We start from the raw sequence: 22,639 nt of genomic DNA, 5'->3' as shown, positions 1-22,639 counted from the left end.
AAAGGTTTTATGCAAATAGAGCTGATTAAATTATAGGAATAACTTGCTAAGATTTAATGTCTGATAGGAAGAATAGCAAAAAGGGAGGAAAGGGTATTTAGCTCTGAAGGTTCTGTGCCCAAAATTGGCAAAGTACAGGATGATGCAATAAACCCCTTTCATTTGCTTCTGGTGGTAGTAATGTGGCTACTGATAGGCAGGCAGTAACATAGGAGAAGCTATTTTTGTTTCAGAGGTCCTGAAGATGCTAAAGATTTCCTGTTAACTTTGATGAAAAGCCTTTTAAATTTTGAGTGTATTTCATAACAAGTGAATTATTATGGTTTTTTCCCAATTTAATAATAGGAACTTGGGTCTCATCTCTACATCTGTTCATTTGATAAAGCTGCTTCATGGACTACAGATCAAAGAAGAATTGTTACTGACTGGTAAGGCTGGGGATTTTGTTAAATATATGGCCTGCACTATATTTTTTTATATGGGTGGTATGATGTCACTTTACTGATGCATTCTTTTTTGAATTGCAGTTAAGAACTGGCCCTCTCTTAGATTGCTTGAAAAAGGTCTCAGCCTCAAGTCTACTTTAGCTTTTTTTTTACTGAACTGTTTCTTATAGACTGCTAAAGGAAAGATATGTTGAAACTCTTGAATATGAAGCAGGATATTTGATTTTATAAAAGACAAAGTTCCTGTAGTACTGCCATTCAAAATACATTCTGCTGTTTTACTGTCTTTTTATTTGCTTTGTTGCTTCAAATAATTTATCTGATTCCAGGCAGCAAATTTGGGCTGTGACTTGTTAAAAATTATTTTTAATTTTCATTTGGGTACCATGATTGCTGGCTATTGAGGATGATACCTGCCAAGAACTAAGTACTGATTTGAGTAGTGTTCACATTTCCTTAAGGGATGAATTCTTTCTTTCAATGCAGTGAAGAGAAAATGTGACTATGTTACCCTTCCTCACTAGTGGTAGTTATTGTTACTCATTTCACTGGATATTATGGGTTATCAGTAATTCTCACAATCTGTGTTTCCGGGTGTGTGCGTGTGGAGCTGTATACATTGGACTGCAGTTGAGACTGTCTGTGGTTGCAGTCAGTAAAGCATGTTTGCTTTCTTGTGTGTCTGTTATTTCTTTTCACTGCTGTTCCTCAGATGAGGTTTATTACTGGATTTCTGCTGCTGCTTTTCTGTCATTTTGTGTAAGCAGGTGAAACAGTTTTCATTAAGTAACTTACCCTCAAACACCTTTATGAAGCTGTGAGGGAGCAGTGAAGTCCAGGAGGCTGTGTTTCCTTTTGCTGCTATGTTTGGCTCAAAATGAAGCCCTGTGGGCACATGAGGGTATTGTTCTTAACCCAGGTTCACTCCTGGACCTCTTGCTGGAATCCTGCTGCCAGGGAAGGGTTGGTGATGCCAGCACAGCCCTCCAGTGTGGGAGGAACTGAACTATAAGCTCAGTGAGTGGCAAAAAGGGCTTGCTCAGTGGCCCCAAAGGGGAGGAACTGATGGCCCACAGGAGTGAATTTCAAGCCGTGTTACTGGGAGGACTGGAAAAGGTCATGGAGAGCAAGAGTGTCCTGTGCCACAGTTGTGAACTGCTTTACAGACCAGCAAGATGAAAGTAAAAGTGATGGGAGCCAAAAATGTTGCTTCTGTCCAGGCTGTCACCGTCCCTTCTGTGGCCTTGGACAGCAGTGGGCTCAAAAAGCTGTACTGGGAAAAAAAGCTTGCCACCTTCAGCCCATTCAAAGCATCAGGAATTGTGTAAGAATGACACCTGCCAGAGGGACTGCCCTGCAGGAGAGGGAGCAGGATGTGCTCAATGCTGGATACAGGATTGGATGATTCCTCTTGATGCCTGTGTCTGTTCTTAAGGTTTTTAAAATACCTTCATGTTGCTTCCAAAACAGTGAAGTTCAAGGAGGAGGTAAGGCTGTACTGCGGGGTGAACAGCAGTAAATAATGTTTCAGATCATGTACCTCTGAAAAATTCCCAGAATAAATCATTATAGGCTAAAAAAACTTGAAGTTACAACGTTATTGTATTTACAAAGATGAGATTGAAAATTTTTCTGCAGACTGAAAAATCTGTTTAACCTGATCTATGGGAGGTTTTGTTAGGTGAGATCCCTGAAAATAAATGGCACAAGGAAATAAATTTCCAGCAGCTACATTGCGTATCTTCTCAGTTTTAAAAAGTTGTTAATTCAAAGTACTTTTCAAAGGTTTACAGAAAAGGAAATATTTAATCAAATGTTTTTGTTTTTCTGAAGAAGAACATGAGTAAAACAGGGTTAAATTGTTATGCTTGCAAAGGTATTCCTGAAAACAAAAATGGGTAAATACCAGTGAAGTGATTTCTACTTTTTCAAGAGGGTGCAGGGGAGACAAGACTTTCAGTTCTGTCTTCCACTTAATGAAAAAAACCAGGTGTTTCTTTGCTCTGACCTTTTCCATTTCTGCACTCAAGGACTGGCAGTTTGGAATTACAGTGGAAAATCAAGGCTGGCTAATTTTGAAAGTACAGAGGAGCAGAGGAAGGAAATGCTTTCAAACCTGCCAAAGCACACTGAGTTAGTTTTCCTGTATTCCTTCTTAAATGGGCATCCCTGTATCCTTGATTGTTTACTGTTTCTTGTCAATATTTATTTATCTCTTTATTTTTTTACCCTAGAAGGCTATAGTCCCCTTTAAAAAGACTATTTTGGCAGCAGGAAAATGAGCTAAAAGTAAATATGTGGACTTACGGGAATGCATTGGAGTGGTACCTTTGCAGAGCCAGTGGGTAGAAAAATCTGGGCATTGCAGGCTCAGTTTCAAAATCTGAGTGTTAGAGGCATATGTACTGGCATCACAGTCTAACTGGTTTTCATCTGTTCTTGAAAATATTTGAAATGCCTGGTCATTCAGTAAAGTATTTTAAATCAGCAGGAAAGAGAAACAGAGTGGTCAGTTATGGAACCTAAATATTCTTTTATGAATGGCAATGTTGACAGAAGGAGTCACTCTTATCTCTTGCGTTTCCTTCTTATCTCTTGTCCAGTATTTTTCATTCTTCTGTTTTATTCTTTTAAAAAATGCATTTTGTTTTCACTTTTTTTTGTAGTTCTTTAATCATGTTGCACTGAATGGTTTAATTTCCAAATTACTGCTGATGTTTTATATATAAAAAATAAATATTTTAAAACATGCTTGGAAAGTGTGATGGAACGCAGGTAGTAACTTTTTGCTAGACAGACATCATAGCAGAGCTCACCCAATGCATTTGAGAAACCATTGCCAAGTTTTATTGTCTATAAACAGAGGTCTGTAACTGCCTGAACAAGTGTCTTCACACAGGCTTGTTTATAGGGAGTTGGAGAAGGTGTAATTTCTAAATTGTGTCCTGGAGATTCTCATAGACAGTGGCTGTGAAATTTAAACCAGCTGGATTAAGGAAGGATAGTTAATCTTGACTCTCTTCCCATGTCAGTACCCCAAATATTTATCTATGAAGGAGAAGGCATACTGTTTTGTTGGAGATCTTGGGGGTGTTCATGACCAAATACAGAAAATTATTGTGCTGCAGATTTTTTTGTACCAGTTATGTTACTCGCTGATTTACATGGAATGAGTGAGTGATTATAAAACTTGAATAATTTTACTGTCATACAGTCATCGTGAGCTGTTGATAGGTGATGCTTCTCAATTTTGTTTCACATTAGCTTTTCTTTTGAGGGAGAGGAAGAGGGAGAAAGCTCCTGAGTGGACCTATAGTCCATGGGATTAATTCCCAAAAAGCAGCATGAAAGAACATGATTCAGTTACATGGAAGAAAAGAGAACTTAAAAATCTGCACTCCCATTTATTTTTGTATTTGAGGTTTCCTTTTGCTTACAGCTAGCACAATTAAAACTATGTATGCATTACAGCTTAAATAAACCAGCTGGTAACTTAAACAGACTTTGTTGAGACATAGGAATAAAGGACAACCCTGACCTTAAGAGTTGCCAGTTTCAATGTGTGATCTTTGCTTTGTCTGTTAGGATTTTTGTATGGGGGACTGGTGCCAATACTTTGCTGCCACTGTTAAAGTAAAAACTATAATTACATTGTCAAAATAATATTTATAGTATTTTTGGGGAATAATTGTGGGAGTGTGACGAATATATTATACTCATCAAACTTTTATGTAAACATAAGCATGAGTTTTTTATTTGAGTTATTGGTGTTGTTTTTGGCCTTTGTGTTTTTCCAATCTGTAAAAATAATATTGGGATTTTCATGATCTCTAGCATTTGCAGAGTGTGTGCCCTAACAATCAGTTGATATGCTATCTGGTAGGGGTAAACTGCTGGTTGCACTTGTATTGGGATTTTGGTTTCATGTTTCCATAGCTTAAGAAAATCCTCTGTTTTTTTGAGTTTTGCTATCCCCTAATTACTATAGCTCAGAGGATTTTACTACTTTACCAAACAGGAAAGTTTTAAGTAATTGGTTTGTTCTTTTGTACCAATTGAGTTGGGTTTTTTTTTTTGTTTTAGTTTGGGTTTTTTGTTTGTTTGTTTTTTTGTTCGTTTGGATTTTTTGTTGTTGCTCTTCCTTCATGTTTAGCTTTTTTTTTGTTAGTATTTTTTAAAATGAGTCTGAGTTCATCTTTAAAGTGAGTGTGAACATCTCCCAGAAGCATATATGGTTACAAGTTGTGAGGTTTTCTAGCAATAGGCAGTTGGGTGGTTAAAGGAGTAGGCAGAACTTGCTGCTGGGCAGTGGGAAGTTACCAGATGCACAGATGTTCCAGTCCTGCTCTATACTGCAGTTTTAACTGTACAACTGTTTTGTCTCTGCTGTGTTTTGGTGAATATTGCCACAGATCGTTAATGAACTGTCTTCAGAACACCTACAGCAAGGATTCCAGCTGTACAACTTCATGTTCTCAAATCACGTCAACCTCATGCAACCTCCTACAGGCAAGAACATTCTCTTAGTTCTCTTAGTTTGGTCCAAAATTCATTGAAGGCTGTGGAATCACTGATTTGGGTGGATCTCGGTTCAGGTCATTGTTCAAAGGCTTTGTGCTTTGGCCTTTTTGCAGAAACTCCAAAATAGGCAACCAGCCTTTACACCACTTCCAGCTGCGTGCAAAAGAAAAAGAGCCAAACCTGGATCAAGAGCACTCCAACTGATGAGTTGTCCTGAGTTAGCAAATACAGAATTCTCTTTAGCTCTTGTGCATGTAGTACTGGCCCTGCCTGCTGTGGTTCACTCTTGCCCCGTTCACTGTGAGTTCCTATGCTTAGGATCTTGCACAGTGCATACAGGAACTGCTCCCTGTGCCCTGCAGGTCTGAGGTATTCGTGTACATTTGTGTGATACAGCAGGAACTGAGATTTTGAGTAAATACCAGTGTTACCAGTGTTTTCAACCTGACATGTCTTTGTAATGTTGCCTGTGACTTCTGGTATTAATATGGGAACTTGATGCATGCCTTAATTTCTTTTTTCATTTTTAGCATTTGGAGTGGAGTGGGGTTTGAGAGAGAGTTTAGATCCTCTGAAGAAGGGCATTGTGGGATCTATTGTAAGACCAGAGACTCTACTTAAATGCAGCACTTTCCTATCTTAATGGCAAAAAAAAAAAAGAGGAGGGAGTGGGGCCTTCAACTTCCAGCAGGGCTTGGCTCTTCATTATTACAGGCAACTGTAGTTGTAGGCTCTTGTGTCCAAATATAGTAAGCTCCAGTTTGCTGTGTTTATCCCTTACTAGCCCCATGTAAGACTCTCCTCTCATTTTAAAACCTTTTCCCAACTCTGTTTTAAATGTGCTAATGTTTAAGTGCAGTGATTCATGGCAGTGGGTTGTTTTTTTTCTTACTGTGGGCTTAATTCTCTCCTTGAGTCTTGCTGCTTCTGCAGTAGACTCAGTAGTAACAAATTCTCTAATTTAGAATCACAGAATGGCCTGAGTTGGAAGGGACATTAAAAATCATCTTGTCCACACCCCCTGCCATGGTTCCACTGCATCAGATTGCACCAAGCCCCATCCAACCTGGCCTTGGACACTTCAAGGGCTGAGGTAGCCACAGCTTCTCTGGTCAGCTTGTGCCAGGGCCTCACCACCTTCACAGGGAAGAGTTTCTCTCTAATATCCCATCCAGCCCTGCCTTCTGGCAGCGGGAAGCCATTCCCTCTTGTCCTATACAGGCCCTTGTAAATAGTCTCTCTCTAAGTTGTGTTGAACTGAATTTTTTTATTGACTGTGTATATGTGAGTATAAAAGTGTTTTATTGCAGCACCTTGAGGCACAATTTGATCTACAGACCAAATCCTGTTCACCTGTCAGGTACTGACGACATGGATGGCATTGGAAGCAGACTTAGAAATCGTGATTAAAAATCTGGTGCTTTCCAGCAGTTTGACGCTTGTGCTGATGGTCAAAACTGTCCTTCTCATGGTACTCAGGGAAAGATGTTTTGATTGCTGTACTGGGAGACAGAGGCAGTGACTGTCCCAGAGTCAGTTTAAGTAATTTTGCTCCTTTTAGGAGAGAGAGTAACCTGAGAAAATATCCCTAAGTCAGAACAAACAGTAGGTCAGTGGGCTGCCCTGTGGACTCCCCTGGTCTCGTTGCTGGTGCAGCTTTTAGACAGTGTGTAGAGCTGGTTTGTTTTTTTCCTGCTTCTGCAATTTGCAGGCTTTCTAGTATAGCCTGCCAAGATGTTGCTGATTTATGCCACATGCATAGTGGTTTTATAATGTGGACTGATATCCACTTGGAGCACAAAGAAAATAGGAGTTTGCTGATGTCTATTTAATTAGAATGGTTTCTGGTTACTTTGGTTAAGGCTTGAAATGAACAGTAATGCTTATATTTCTGTGGATCTCTAAATAGTGTGTTCTGTAAGTCCTTTCCTTCCTTCCTTGCTCTTTAGTGTCCCCTAACCTACCCCAGCAAATAATGTCAGCAAATAATTCATAATTAGGCAGGTTTCTGTTCTACACAAATATACGTGAGTCAAACCTTGCAGAAGCGTCCCTAGATTTAAAATGGTTGCCATGTTTTTTATAGCAGGGGCATTAGGATCTCATGATAAAGGTGGAAAAAATGGGGCAAACAAACCTTTTAATTGCAGAGCTTCCTAAAGGCAGAGCATCATAAATTTAATGCAGGGAGAAGCAGATTAACTTTTTTCATATATGCTAAGGGGAAATATCCCTTCTAAAGAGTCTCCCACAGAGGCCCGAAGCAGGCTATATTTTTTCCTCCAGGGAAAGTGAAGGTGGAAGGGGGATGGAAAGAAGCAAGAGGAAGATCTGAGCAGAGGGAACAACAGGAGGCATCTGTTGCCTGTTGGGATAAAAATCCAAGTGGTTATAATTATGTAGGAGTTACACATGTCATTCTCTCAACCGTTTGATTGTCATTGCCATGGCACAACTGCCATACTCTCCAGTTACAGGAGCACCATTGTGGTGGAAAAGAGGAAGTTGTCTTACCATGGTTTTCCAGACACAAAGCTACAAGGCTTTTATTTCCCATTCTGCAGGACCCTTTTTTGCTAGCAGCTTTGGGCTTAGAGAGAAAGGTGTCTCTTGCTTTTTGCTGAGAATTTTAGAGACTATTGCCAAGTTACGTGATGTGTAGAGACATCAAGTAAGTTTGTGAGATACATCGAGTTCTTTCCCTTTCTCCAATCTCTGGGCATATACCACATGTGGTACAGAAGGAACCATTACATGGCAATGAGAAGAGGTAAGCTGCCCTTGCAGGTATTAAATGAAATGATAATGCCCAAAAAAGGTTGATGCTAAAACTGTTGCTGTACATTAATGTGGATATGCAAGTAAAAATACCAAGTGTAAGTTTGCTTGTTATTCTGTATTCCAAAAGGACTGTGGTCCATTTATTAGCCAGATACAGAATATAAATGGTACGAGTAAGTGGTGGGAAGTCTGATATTCTTTTCACAGACTTACAGAAAAAGATCATTCAGCTTTTTGAGGGCAAATATAAGCACTTCAGTGGAAATTTTGGGTTAAATGAAACAACATACACAGTATGCTATCAAAAGTAATTGGAGAAATTTGTTCATAACCTTGGTTAGTACTTTACGTGTTAATAATTTTTTCTTCTTTTTTTTCAGACCTGTAGAAGGTACCTTTTAGGAGGAGTGTGTCTCACAGGCAGACACCACTAATAGTACATAGTGGGTGGCCACCCACTTTGTTTCCTGGCATGGTTTAAGCCAATTTTGAGACTCCCCAGTACTTCCAACTTGCTGATTTTGCTGCTGCAGGACCTTTAAAGAGACATTGCATTAGATTTAGGCTCAGCTTTTGGGCTCAGCTTTTGGGCTGATTCAAGAACAAGATTTTACGTCCTAATGTTTGCAGGAAGTTAATAAAGGCAGTTCCCAGGTCTGCAATGCACACAAAAAACTTAAGTGTTTTACTTCATATAGGGCAGTAATCTCAGGCATGTGTTTTGCTACATCCAGGATGTAACAGGAGTCTCATTTCATATGCCTTTAGATTTTAATAGATAATTTGTTAAGGAAATGAGCATATTTATGTTTACTTTCTAAAAATGAAATGATGCAATTAAAATAACAGGAGATAAAGAAAATAGTTCTAGTACTGTATTTAGCAAACCTTATTAGTGCTGTATGAATCAGAGTCAGTTTGAACCTGATCTCCAAAGGTCTGTCTAACTGACTCTTTTCTTAGTAAATGCACAAGTGTTTTTTTTTTTTCATCTCTTGTTATGAGACCTCATTGGAATTTAATTTGCATTAGAGGCTGATTTGATGTGTGGTCTGATGGTTTCTTCCAGATCCCTTCTAATTTATTTGTAACTCCACATTTTTAGTAGTGTGGCAAGAATTTTACTTGCCTTTAAGTCAAATTCTCCTTTAAGTCAAAACAAAGTATTGATATTTTGCCTAGACATTTATCTTCCAGGAACACAAGGGTTGTCCAATCAATGCACATAATGTTCTGTTAAAATTAGAGCTGGCACTTCTGAAGGGAAAGAAAAAGAAATGAGTACAACTTTGTTTTGGAGGTGGAGGAGATGGAGGGGAGAAGGAGCAGAAACTTACTAAACAAAACATTCTTGGTATTCCACAGATGGTAAAAATGGGTTACTAGTCTGCACTGCAGCAAGTGCAGTAAGACCAAGGTGGAAATATAAAAGGTAGTTAGACAGTAATTTTATTTACAGCAATAAAATACTAGGTACTATTTTAATATAACATTAAATGGCAGAGCCCATATATGTATTGTACATTCAATTTCAGTAGTCTAGACAGACTGTTTTCCAAGGAAAATACATTTTGATCAGTATTTGTGGTATGATTCATGGTGGTGAAGAGGCAAATAACTCTTTATGACTGGAAGTTGCTTTAACTTGCAGCCGCAAGGGAACAAGTCAATGACCGGATGATAGTGGTGGAAACTCACATTTTTATAGTAATAGAGAGCTACACCTTATGCTGAGTTGGAGGTTTTATATTTCTGGGACACACAGTCTATCATAAAGCATTCTGCCATTGTTTACAAACAGCCAGAGCTGCTTTGTGTGACAGCTCACAGCCCACAGTTTAGATTTGCAGAGCTCAAAGGCGATTCTAAAAATGTGCAGGCTCTCAGAAGCCTGGGGTGTGGTCCCAGGACTTATTAGGCTTTGTGTCTGCCCCAATGCAGAGGAGGCACCGCAGCTCTGTTTTTCCTGCATGTTACTGGTTAGAGCATTAAGAGAGATGCAAGTTTGTAAGCCTTATATTTCCAGTCTGACAAGCAATGCTGTACAATTTTGTATGTGCTTTGGTAGGATCTATTTTATATCTCTGTTTGTTTGATAACTCCAGTAAAGGTAGAGAACACACAACTCTCTCACAATCTCAATAACGGTGATAGTACTCGCAACTATCACTGTGTTGTCTGACCCAAATGAAGGGAATGGAGATCTCTTAGGACTGTTTTAAGCCTCTACAGTTGCTGTCAAAGTTTTTTGAAATGATTGCTGAGCACATTTGGGGGCTCCTGTTGTAACCATGTGGAACAGAAGGAAACATGGTATTGAATTTTAAAATCCTAATGCTTAAAGTCTTTGTCCTCAGAACTTAAGGGATTTTAATTTTCATCTAATACACAATCTGATTCTGTAAATGGCACTGTGTGAAATGACATCTTTGTCTGGACTGAAGCATCTCTTAAAACAAAAGGCTGAGGGAGCTGGGGCTGTCCAGCTTTGGGAGGGGCTCTCAGCCCTGGGTGTCCCTGTGAGCAGGGAGGGCTCAGAGCAGGGATCAGGCTCTGCTCTGTGGGGCCCAGCAATGGCACCAGAGGAACGGGCAGGGTCTGATACCCAGGAGGTTCCACCTGGACATGAGGCTGAACTTCTTCCCTGGGCAGTGACTGAGCCCTGAGCAGATTGTCCAGAGAGGGTGGGGAGTTTCCTCACTGGAGATACTCCAGAACAATCTGGACACAATCTTGTGCTGTGTGCTCTGGGATGGCCCTGCTGGAGTAGGGAAATGGGACCAGATGAGCCACTGTAGTCTTTTAGACTATATAATGTAATTGTTTAATGAGACAATGTCAATATAATAATTAAATGAAAAGCACACGCTAGAGTCTGGCTCAATTGTTCTGTGATAAGAAAGGACTGAAAGGAAGAAAGAGCTGTGATCATGAAGGTACTGAACTTCTGGAGTGCATTTAAACCATCCTGATACAGGGCCATCAAGTATCATCTCCTTCATCTTTGTCATGGGTGGCTTTGAGCGACTAAATGTTCAGTTTATATAGAGATAAACATTGAGGTACCAGAATTCCTTAGGTAAAGAGTCAGTGTTTCTGCTTGTACCCTTTGCTCTGTTGTATAGAACCTAGAAAATCTCCTTAAGCCGTTGCAGACTGGTTGTGAAAGCAAGATGTAATCTGTGTATTTGTTAAAGAACACCAGCTTTTACAGGCGTTATTGAAATCTTGGTGAGGAGAGATCTCTTCAGCTCCAGGGCTGATTTGTGTTTCAGAAGTTACATCTCAGTACAGGCAATTTCATGGTGCTTGACCATCAGGTTAAAAATACTCCACTTGACCACACACAGAGTAACCTTTTTTTAAAGTTAAATTTACCCATGCTGATAGCTACAGAATTGTTTAAGACAATTGTTTTCAGCTTTGTAAAAAGGGGTATAAGTGAAACTGTCTTGTCTTTTTTTTTCTCCTTTTTTTGTTTTCCTTTACCCCACCCCCCTTACAGGAAGCACATGGCTTATTGATTGGATGGCAGAATGGAAGTCTATCTTCATCATCAGCTACATTTTCTTGCTTTTGGTGTAAAGACATGGAAAGGCCATGGAAGGAAATTGCCTCAAAGTTTTCCAGGGGAGGTTTACATTAGATATCAGGGAATATTTCTTCATGGAAAGGGTTTCTAGGCATTGGAATGGGCTGGCAAGGGAGGCAGTAGAGTTACCATCCGAGAAATATTCACAAAGGTGTGGATGTGGTAATTGAGAACATGCTTTAGTGGTAAACATGATGGTACTGGGTTGACGGTTGGACTTTATAGTCTAACAGGTCTTTTCCAAGCTTAAGGGTTCTGTGATTTTATGATGAAGAAATTCTTACAGAGGAGAAAAGCAGTATTTGTATTATACAGATATCCAAGCGTATCAATCATATATTGTACCAGTCAAGTCTCATAGATGTAAAACTAGAAAAGAAAAACAGGGAAATTGAATGCTAAGAAAATATTTCCATAGTTTGAAATGCAATACTTCCCTTTTATATTTGTAGTGTTTACATCTTTTAACCCACACATACCTTGCTGTGAATTAATGGCTCTAGTTGGATTTTTGGGGAGTTTCTTTTTTAAAGCATAAATACCATTGTATAAATTTGTAATGCTTGTATCAAAATTCACTATCCCTTGGTAGCTTGGTGCCAGGCTAGTACATTTTATGTGGAGTTATATTTGGAGAGAAGCACTGCATGAGACGTTTATGTATTCCAAGACCAGTGGAGTTCCAGGGGAGATGTTTTGTTTTTTTAAATACAACCCTACAGATATTGCTGTGATGTGTTTCAGAGAACATGTTGTGATGAGTTACTCTAGGTGTGGTGTGATGACCTTTCATGTTGTTTTTGCCTCTTCATCTGTGTTTTTCTATCTGTGACTGCTGGACATGGTATGTGACCTGGACTCTGGGCTTTGCTCAGCTGCTTGGGTGCTAATTTCCATTTGTAGAATCATATCTTCCAAATTGCTGGGAGTCATCATGTGAGATTACTTATATGTTGTGTTATCAAGGCATCCTCTTTCTCTGCTTAGGTGGGTAGAGGAGATAGGTTTTGTTTTATGGAATATCCACTTGCCCATGTATTGATTTGTGTTCTCTAATTAAAAGAAAAATCTTAACTCTTGCTGGTTAAGAACAAGCACTTAGTGGTGAAACTGTTTTTTGCCATGGATGCATCCACCAAATTATCACCTTTTTCTGTATCTTCCTTCTTTGTTCAGTACATCACTGCTGAACAAGTGCAGTGTTGGTTGGTTTCACAAATATTGAGAGTCCACTGTGTGATTAATGGAGAATTTGTAGCTATTTATTACTGTACTGTAAATGCGTTCATGGCATTTCATCTTTGTTACAGTAAGAATGGTAACTTTACAAGATCTTGAACTTTTTTTCTTGGTCTGTAGAATTTTTTGGACAGACTAATCTCGAATAACCAAGGTGTAATTGATAGCTGAAAAAAGCAAAGCAAATTTCAGGAAAGGATTGGAATATAGTCAACCAGCCTAATGTTTCTTTGGGAGACCTTTCTCATTGCTGTATAGCTAAGAAATTCACGAAGGGAGGTAATACCCTGTTTCTAGGATTTACTGCCTTGTTATTTTTTTCTAGCAGGGAAGTATTTCCATAAAATGTCTGCTGGCATGCCCATGCTTGCTGTCCTTCAGAAACTCCTTAGTCAGCAGGGTGGGAACCAGATGAGTGGGAGAAAAGGAAGCACAATGATGAGCAGAAAATAATTAAACCAGTGCAGATGTGCAGGGGGAGAGAACAGAGGTCTTAAGAACTAGAGAATATAATTCAAGACGCATTATAGAGAATACATACATATTTTGGGATTATATATATATATATTTTAAAAAGTTACTTTTTTCTGAGCCAAAGTGACCACTTCTTAGACTCACTTTCTTGTTCTCAAGAGGACATATGCCCAGACCTGTTTAGGAAATCTGGCTGCCAGCTGGCACAGCAGCACAGCACCTTTCTAAGAGACCTAATTTTAGATTTGCAGAACCTGGCAATATTAGCCACCTCCATATGTATTAGGCTGTTGTTTGTACTATCTGTTAAATTGAATTTGAACATTTAATTTCAAGTTTCTTTGACAACTTATGAATAAGGGCCAGGCTATTGATAGCTGTTGATAAGGACAAAAAAGTGGTTTAATTTCATGAAGTCTTTGGGTTCATGCTATTGAAAACATGCAATTTTTTTTTTTTAATTTACACCTTTTGGTGGCTGGTCTAGGATATTAACTTGTGTGGTGAAATGTTTTAAATCTATTGAGAGGAGGCTAAAATAAATCCTTTGGAGTAAGAGTATAAATTGGCCATGTTAAATTCAGTGTCAAAAATGGAGGCAGAGCTATTTGGAGAGCTGGCTTTCATTTTCTGGGATAGAAATTCTGGGATACAAGGTATTGAGCATATCATAATAGACAATAATCATTTGTCCAGTTAACCAGAATATAATGTGAGGAGCTTGGACCTGTCAGTTCTTATAGTCACTAGTAGCCTGTGTGTAATACTCAGACAAGTCTTGGGTGTGATTCTAAAATATTTTGTAAAATTATTTGTGTTAGAAAAAAAAATCCAAATATTTATGTACAGTAGAAGTGAAATACTGCACCTAAAGCTTCCTGTAGATGGATTCTGCAGTGTGTATCTAGAATATTGAAGTATGTCATTCTTGTGAAATTTATTAGTGTTGCTTTGAATTCTTGTTAATATATTTTCTGGATTTCTTTCAGCTCTTCGTTGTAGTCTCCAGTTTCTTGGAAACATTGCTGCAGGAAATGGAGATTCCCAGAATAGCATCTGGAAGTGTGCTTTCCCAGATCTCTTCTTGTAAGCATGGATGCGGGGTTTCTTCCTAGTGTCATTTCTGTGGTTGTATTCAAAGCTCTTGTACATGATAGTTGTGCCTTTGTGAGAAACTCTGAAAAATAACTTTGGTGAGAATGGGCTGGTTGAGACCATATCCTGTAGATGTTTTTTGTTAGTCAACCGCAGGAGTCAGAACCTTTAAAAACCTGCTTTTTCTAAACTAACAGTAGATTGATTTCATTGAACAGAAACTGGAAGACAACTATTTTGAATTACGATCTTCAAACATAAGCTTTATTTCAGACATGTTTTCAAGTAGTTACACTCATTTCCAAGAACACAGCATTTTCTTTTCTCATGATACTGTCTCTGTGCAGATCTGTCAGTATTGGTGGATCATATGTAATCTATAAAAGTTCCTTAATCTTCAAATCTTTCAATCCTGTCCCTCTCCTAACCTCACCAGTATATCTTCCTGGGGATTTGATAATATATGTGTAAGGAAATACTACATAAACTATTTTGTGCAGGCACATGACAGCATTGTTATGTTTAGCAAGATTTTTTGTAGTAAGCTGGTTACAAAGGCACTTTGATTCAATTTGATAATCATTCTCCATGGGTTTTTGGAAACCACTTGTTAGCACCAGGAGTAGGAAGACCTTACCGTAAGAAAGCAGTTCCAATTTAGCATTAATTTTGTAAACCTTCTATGAAGTTTGACCTTGTTGTGAGTTGGATATTTTTCCTTGCAGGTGACTTCTATCCTTCTTAGGGAGTGGCAAATTTGTGATTCTCTAAAAGACAGCAAAGAACAGCTTAGCGAGCTCAGTGCCACTAGCCTGTTTTTCCAGGGTCCCTTTTAACTTGCCCTTAACTCCTTATTTTCTCTTGAAGGACTTGCCTGACATACAGTGATGAGAAAATTGTCACTTATTGCTGCATGGTCCTGTTCACCTGCCTAAATTCAGAGCGAGTGAGAGAACTGCTGGATCCAGGGAACTTGACTGTGGCTTTTCATGTCCTGAGAGTCTACAAGGAACAGCTGGATTCTGAGTGGTCGTATGTACTGTTAAATTTTCTCTCTCTACACCTCTTAGTTAAGTGTTTTGTTGTGTAAATAACTGTATTAAAATGTCTAAACTTGTGACACTGCAAAGTAGTAAATGAAGATCTAGTAAAAAATTAGTAGTTTATAATAGAGATTATTTTCATGGTAATTTCAATGACTCTTTTGATTGTTGTTAAAATAAGACTCCTTTTTTTGTTGAGGACATAGGAATTTGTCCTCAACAAATGTTTTTGTTTTTTTCAATGAAACAGGGTTTTAGAATGCAAACTAATTTATACTTGTGTGCTGGTTGTGGAGATTTTTTTTAAGCTAGCACGGAACAGTCATACAGACAGGTCATGATAGGAGGACTTTTTTGTCTAATGCTTGTAAGTGCTACATAAAACCTGGTTTTTTTGTGTTTTCTTTTTTCCTTTTTTAACATAACTGGTTTCTGTAGGCACACAGTTAGTGGTGATTGGGAGTGGGTGACCCTCATCACTAATGGGCTACAACTGTGTAAGACAGGTGAACAATATTGAACGCAATGAGATACGGAGTGCTGCAGTGTACTGACCCATCACAAAAGGGTAGAGAGGGCACACAGGTGTTATATATGTAAGATGAATAGTATAGGAGGTTGTTCTTAAGAGCAATAAAGTGCTGATGCTTGAAGCCTTCTTCGGTGTCAGTCATTATCTCCACCATCAGTTTTCTACTGCAACACACTGTCATTTTTATACCAAAACAGGGATGGCTTTTTTTGTGAATCTTCATTTCATACTTAGAGCACCTAATCAGTGACTTTATCCCTCTGAACGTCTATATTTTTTACTACTGACCATTCTTCTAAATAGTGTTATCAGTTATGCCGTTGATATGCTGCCCTATATAGCAAGGATGCACATGCAGCTAATTTTTACACCATGTCTTCCAAGAGGAAAAAATTGTTTGTATGTTTTTGTAGCATTCTTTTTAAAGTTGTGTTTAAATTCAGAATTTAAATATGAAGGATTTTTGGTGTTTTAAAAGCAATATAGAAAGTCTTAACACAGACTTAAGATGACTGAATGAAAAGTAAGTGTCATTTTATAGTTTGCTTTTGTACTGAAAAAAATGCCCTGGAATTTGTTTGTGGCTCAGCTCTTTTAATGGCAAGGGCAATTTGCTTAGACCAAAATAGTTTTTAAAAAGCAAACTGTAAGTTTAGGGTTAGGTGATGAGACTGCTGTTTCCAAACTGAGTTTTATACATGTTGACGTGCGTAATTGACATAATTTGTTATCTGTTATTGACAGATGACAAAACTAAAGTGTTGCTTTTCAGATAATTATCCTGATTATCCTTATTTTTTTTTGTGTGTTGAAGATACACTGAAATTTGTTTTGACTGTTACCGAAATCTTGGTGGTAAGATTGTTTTGAAGATAAATGCAGCATCAAAATAAATGCTGAGGGATATGCATTTCCCTGATCTCTCTAGTGTGAAGTAGATTCAGTTGATGTTACGGTGAAAATGTCTTATCTCCACCATGGATGTTTGATGTGGGTGGGAAATAGTCTCTTTCAGGGTAGTCTTGAAATGAACAAGGGGCAAACTCTAACACTGAAAATCTGCAGCTTCAATTAAGAAGCCAACAGAGAATGCCACATGCGATCTATTTTAGAATGTGAACCTGGAAAAATATGTGTATTTTAAAATAATTAGGAAAACATAGTACAAAAATTACATTATAATTTATCTTAACCAAGATCGATGTGTGTTCTAAAAGCTGTTTATTTTAGAAATACCTTGGTGGCTCCATCAGAGATGAGAGTATAACTTGTGTAATCAGTTTTTCCAAGTTTGTGCATGGGGCAGTCTGGTCCTAATATGGACAGGAAAAATAGGTTGTATTTTTGATTCCTGAAGAGCAAAGAACAAAAATCTTCCATTTTAAAATAAGAGACATAATGTGCCTTTTGTCTTTCAGAAAAATGATATTAGGAGTGTGGTCAGCTGTTTGGCATTGAAGTAAGTTTTGCTGAACATCCACTTTCTTTTTTGAAACCACAGCTAAATGATTACTGTAAAGATTAGGATGTGGGGCTACCCCTCCCCAATCTTTTGCCTTTGGGTTTTTTCCTGGCTTATGGAAAGATGTGTGGACAAAAACTGGTACTCCTGTGGCAAGGAGTCTTGCCTATGGGCACAGATTTAAAGGCAAGGAGAGAGCTCTTCAGTACTGCTCTTTTTGCTGAATTGGTGTGTGTGTGGTGAAGAACCTTTTTTTTTCATTGGGCTGGCAACTCAGTTTCTTGTCGGACAGTTTAGGATGTCCTCCACCCCCTTCTTCTGCTCTCCAGAAAGCAATTATTTTTTTAATTCCAGGAAAGTTGGAGTTACATTGCAGGTTCCAAGTTCAGCTGTGGTTTTAAATAGTTACAACACTTGGAAAAGTTTCCTTAATTTTAGAGATATGACTAACTTCTACTTTCTATTTGCAGTAGCAGTGAATTGGCACAGATTTCCTCAATCTTTCAAAGCTCAGCCTCATACACTGAATTATCTTGTCACCTCTTCTTGTGTATATTGTGGAGAGGGTGAAGCAGGAAGTGCTATTAGCCATTGCTGATCATCTTCCATTTATTTCTTGGTAGCTCTTCAAAAAAAATCAATTCAATTCTACATATAAGTTACATTTAATCTCTCCTTAGTGCCTTTCAGATGTAGCTGTCAAACTGTCAAATTGAGTCTGAGTGTCTCGTGAATCAGTGAAATACTGCACTTAATTTGAATTTAGTCTTCTAGACCTCAGTTTACTTGGTGGGGGCTATCATGTCCAGTAGGAAGGATGCTTTCATTGTGGGAGTGCCTTTGGGAGATGGAAGGGTGCTCACTGTTGTGCTTGGCTCAGCACAGGAGAGGAGTATTGTGATGCTTGATACTAGGACCAAGGCTTAAATATGAAAATATGTTTCTATATTCTCCTTCAGAGCTAGAAATGCCGGTGTGGGAATGGGATGAATTACCTCTTTCCTAGTGATTTTATGACAGCACACATTCCATTTGTTATTAAATAGCTTTATACTTGTAATTGTTTATTTAAATGGTTTTGGTAGGTTTCTTCTATTCTTATGCAAGGATTAAATATACTTCTGCTTCTAAAATATGTTTTGATTCCAAATAATTTCTCATGAGGCATATTGCTTTTTTAGCATCTAAAAAGGCTGGTGATAAAAGTTTGAAAGTTGGCTGAATGTAACTGAGTTTGTTTCTTTACTTTTCTTCAAAATGTGGATGATTTATTACATTTGTTTGTTAAATTACAGTAAAAAGATAGCTATTTAGTTCTTACTAAATATTTTGGATAGAGTGGCATTACTGTAGTAATGTACTGATGAAAAATGCTTTTGGTTTTGAGATTGGAAAAGAAGATTGCTGATTAAGTAGAGAATTGCCATGTCTTGTTCTTTGTACTTGGAAAACATACATGGGGTTGTCTTCCTCTTTTTCTGAGACTGAGGAAACTGTTCCCTAAATTTGCTAATGGGATAAAATCAACTTAATGTGGACCATGACATTTGATGGTAAAGTTGATTGCTTACACCCAGCTTTGATTGGAGCAAGCTTAGTTGCCATCTGGAATATACTGAGTGCAAATGTAGCTTGTACCACTTTGTCTTGGCTGCTTCTGAGCTTCAGTTTGGTATAATACAGCCCTTGTGCTGTTATAAAGACTTTGAACATCTCCTCCTGTATTTATCTACTATGGAAGCATTTGATTTTTTTAGGATTTTAGCCAAACAATTTTTAAAGAGTCGAGAAAATTGGCATATTTAACACTGTTCATTTGTTACTGTGTTACGCTTGCATAACAGCTTTAATTTTCACCATTTCCTTCACTAAATTACAGTGGTCTTCAGTTTATTCCAGTGGTTCTACTGTGGGCCCCCAAAGAGAGTTTAAGTCTCCTACCAAAGCCTTTTGTGTGCATTTGAAATGCCATGTTCAGTAACCCAAAACTGAATATCTTTCTATATTTCAGAATTGTGGATTATCTTACTTTTCCTCTTCTTTTCCCGTGCCACAAATGAAAACAGGAAAGCTGACAGGACTAAAGACAGTATACTGAATGTGCTGCATCCTTGCTTAGCTACCTCCAGAATTTCTGGGCATGGTGAGGGAGTTGGAAGTGCTTTACTCCACCATTAATTCTTCTGTTTTCTCTTGGTGATGATACTCGTGCTCTGTTCTTCATTATTGTAACGGGTTTAGCGCTGGCTAAAATCGCCAGTGCACCTACTAGAATTATTTACTCATTTCCTGCTGTGAGATATGAATTAAGAGGGAGGGCAAAGCAGGCTCAAATCTTAAAAGGCATAAAGAAAACTTTATTAACAGAACTAAAAAAATAGTAAGAATCAGAATAAAACCTTCAGAACACTTCTCCTCCCCTCTCCACATCTTCTTTTCTTTCCCAACTGACAATGTAGGAACAAAACCTGGGATTTTCAATCAGTTATCAGCTCTACAATAGTCTTTCATCAGTCCTTGTAGGGAGAGGAATTTCTCTGGCCATGCCATGGAGACTTCTCCACAAGAAACAGTTCTCTTGTGGCTTTGTAATTTCCACGAATAGCAGCTGCCCAGAAAATCTGCGATCCTGAAGTTTCTCCCATCTTTCACAGCCTTCCCACAGCTGAGTTCATGGGCCATGTCAACTTATGGGGTGTTATTTTAAGGATGAGCTGTTCAAAAGCAAAGGTTCTGTCCGTCTGTCTCTGATATCATCTTCATCTCTGGGAACAGAGGTCTTCTTCTTTCCTTGGGGGCAAAGGGTCTTCATCACTCTCATCTCTCTGTTCGAGCTCCTCATGGGATCACAGCTACTTCAACATCTGTTTTGCTTTATTGAGGATGCCTCTGCTCACATCTACAGTTTGAACACTCCATCCCCCCCAGACTTTTCATTAATTAAAGGGAATATTCTAGTATATCATAGTCCATCTCCATGGCCTTACCAAAACACTTCCAGCCCAATACTATGGCATCTCCTCATTCTCCTTCCATCTGGGACTTGACTCCTTCTTTACTGATCTTGGTGACTTCATGTTATCCTCTACATATCTTCACTCTGTCCTTTTCTCTCACCCAAGAGAGGATGGAGGTCTGCAGGTCTCATCTGTGCACTGAAAGAGTTAATACCTCGCCCAGGCCTGTGGATGGTCATGATGGTTTCTGCTGGGCAGTGGCTGAAGCAGTCTCGGTGATTTCAGGATTTCAGGCCGTGCTGGGGCTGTGCCAAGATCTCAGGGGGCCTGGCCAGAACGGTGCTGGCTGCTCTGGCTGCGTGGCTGGTCTCTGGCCCCCGCCGGGCCATGGCAGAGGGGCACCGCTCCAACCAATGCCCAATTACCTCTTCAAAGCCAGAAGCAAGAGAGAGATTTCCTGGGCTTGCCTGTCTTTAAAATGTGAATCTCACAGAGGCAGACCTACCTTCTAAATGGTTTAATAGGATGTCAGTTCTCAGAGCTAGACAGCTATTGATTTTTGCTAAGCACAGAGGAAGCTCTTAGCAGCTTCTCTAAGAAAAATCATTTCCATGAGTAGCTTCTTCTGTTCTCACCAAATGTCAATTAATGCAAGACCAGCACAATGATGCAGTAACGCAGAAAGTGGATAAGGTAAAAGGAACACTTAAATACAGAAGCAGATACTTTATAGAATCACAGACTGGTTTGGGTTGGAATGGATCTTAAAGCCCATCTCCTTCCACCCTTTCCCCAGAGACACCTTCCACTATCCCAGGTTGCTCCAATCCCTGTCCAGCCTGGCTTTTGATGCTTCCAGTGATGGGACAGCAAGAGCTTTTTGTTTTTTGAGGTGTTGCATCACATTATGAAACCAGAAGGTAAGAATCAGAAATTTTAGTCTAAAATACTCCAAGTTCCTCAAGCAGTAGAGGTCTAGTCCACAGAATGTGCAAAATGTGTGTGAGAGAATACAGGAGCACAGACCCAAGTAATAGCTGAACTATGGTCCTTCCACTTTGCAATAGTGATCAGGAACATGAACCCAGTAGCAGTAGATCTTTTTCTGTGATAATTATTGATCACTTTTTAATTACAAGACAAATAGTCAAGAGAGTTTCCTCAACACAGTCTTAAACATGAAAATTAAGCTTTAAATTAAATAGCCTCAGTTTCAAAGTAGAAAAATTTGGCTTCAAGGTTTTTCACATCTTTTTTCTTATCTCTTTTTATGCACTTTATACTCTACTGCATTATCAGCTGAAATTTGTACATTCTTAGGCCAAGTTCTGTGTTCTGCACAGCACTGATCTGTGCTGTTTTCTTCTCCAGCTCCACACAAAAGTTTGTGGTTCTACTTAAGTCCATGGAAAATGAAGTTGGTTGTGACGATTCTGAAGGTTTAACTATGGATAGCTGAGAGTTAGTTCAGGAACTGTGGAAGAGTTCCCCTTGACTGCCCTGCTGATGGCTCCACTTGGGTGTTACAGCTGAGTCTGCACAGCTCAGTTGGATACATTTGTGCTGCTGACTTAGAGTGAGTCTAAGTGTTTTTTGAAATTTGTATTGAAAAACTCTTTGATCAGTGCTACACTCCTCAGCATGTCAGTTTTAAGCTGATGATTCCTTATACCTCTGCATATTTTTTTCATGAATGAATGTGCAAATATCAGTAAAAAGAAGTGCAGTAGAAAATAGTTTTTCTTCCTTGCCCTCTTAAAAATGTTGAGTTTTCAGTAACTGAACCAGATGCTGGCTAAGTCCAAGTTACAATTAGAAATATAATAGCTATTAATCTTTTGGAACTCTTATTCTTCTATTAGCCCAATTGGCATTGAGTACTTGTCCAAAAAATACTTTATTGCAGCTGGAAGGCTTCGTTGTGATCTTCTTATTAGCTATGTTATAGGTTATGGCTATGCAAAATAAAGGCTGTCAGCAAAGGGAAAACTAGGGAGGAGGTGGAGGGAAAATTGAAATTGTTTGGTTTTAATATTATTTTAGCTGTTCTTTTTCTGTAGCTTCATCAGCTCAGAAGATACTCTGAGACTTAACCTGTAGTTATTGTAGCCTAGACATGCTACTTTAAAAATGCATCGTTGAGTTTGTGTGTACCTATGCAGCATAAATACCACTGTTAGTGCTCCTGGGGATGTGATATGAGGAGCTAAATACTTTTACCCACTTTGTTTTTTTCCCATAATGCTGGGAGTATGAGTGTGGGTTGAAATTAAATGACTGTTACCTGCTGTGGACTGCTGTGGATGGTGCTTGGGAAAGCAAACGGTGTAAATACTGGCATTAGCACAAGGACAAGGCTGACCATATTTTCCAGAGAAAGAATTAAGAAGAAAGAATGAGCTGTTGCCAGTTTTGGATAGATTGTTTTTTTAAAGACACTCTTTTTCCAGGAAGGTTAGTATCATTGCAACATTTTGGTGAAGAGAAAGAGGGAACC

General features: G+C 38.7%; 1 protein-coding gene across 2 annotated transcripts in view; it reads left to right on the top strand.

The window, feature by feature from the left end:
• ATXN10 (ataxin 10) overlaps positions 1 to 22,639 on the top strand; it is a 58,368-nt gene that overhangs the window by 7,528 nt on the left and 28,201 nt on the right. For both annotated transcript variants that reach the window (XM_058853065.1, XM_058853066.1), the window contains exons 3-5: positions 346 to 428; positions 14,043 to 14,139; positions 15,016 to 15,180. In XM_058853065.1, coding sequence (XP_058709048.1) covers positions 346 to 428; positions 14,043 to 14,139; positions 15,016 to 15,180 — 345 coding nt within the window. The remainder of the gene's footprint in view (positions 1 to 345; positions 429 to 14,042; positions 14,140 to 15,015; positions 15,181 to 22,639) is intronic.

Source organism: Poecile atricapillus, chromosome 18 (genome assembly GCF_030490865.1).
Source record: "Poecile atricapillus isolate bPoeAtr1 chromosome 18, bPoeAtr1.hap1, whole genome shotgun sequence".
Lineage (NCBI taxonomy): Eukaryota > Metazoa > Chordata > Aves > Passeriformes > Paridae > Poecile > Poecile atricapillus.
Note: the sequence above shows the minus strand (reverse complement) of the source record. Positions and strands in the feature narration are given on the sequence as shown.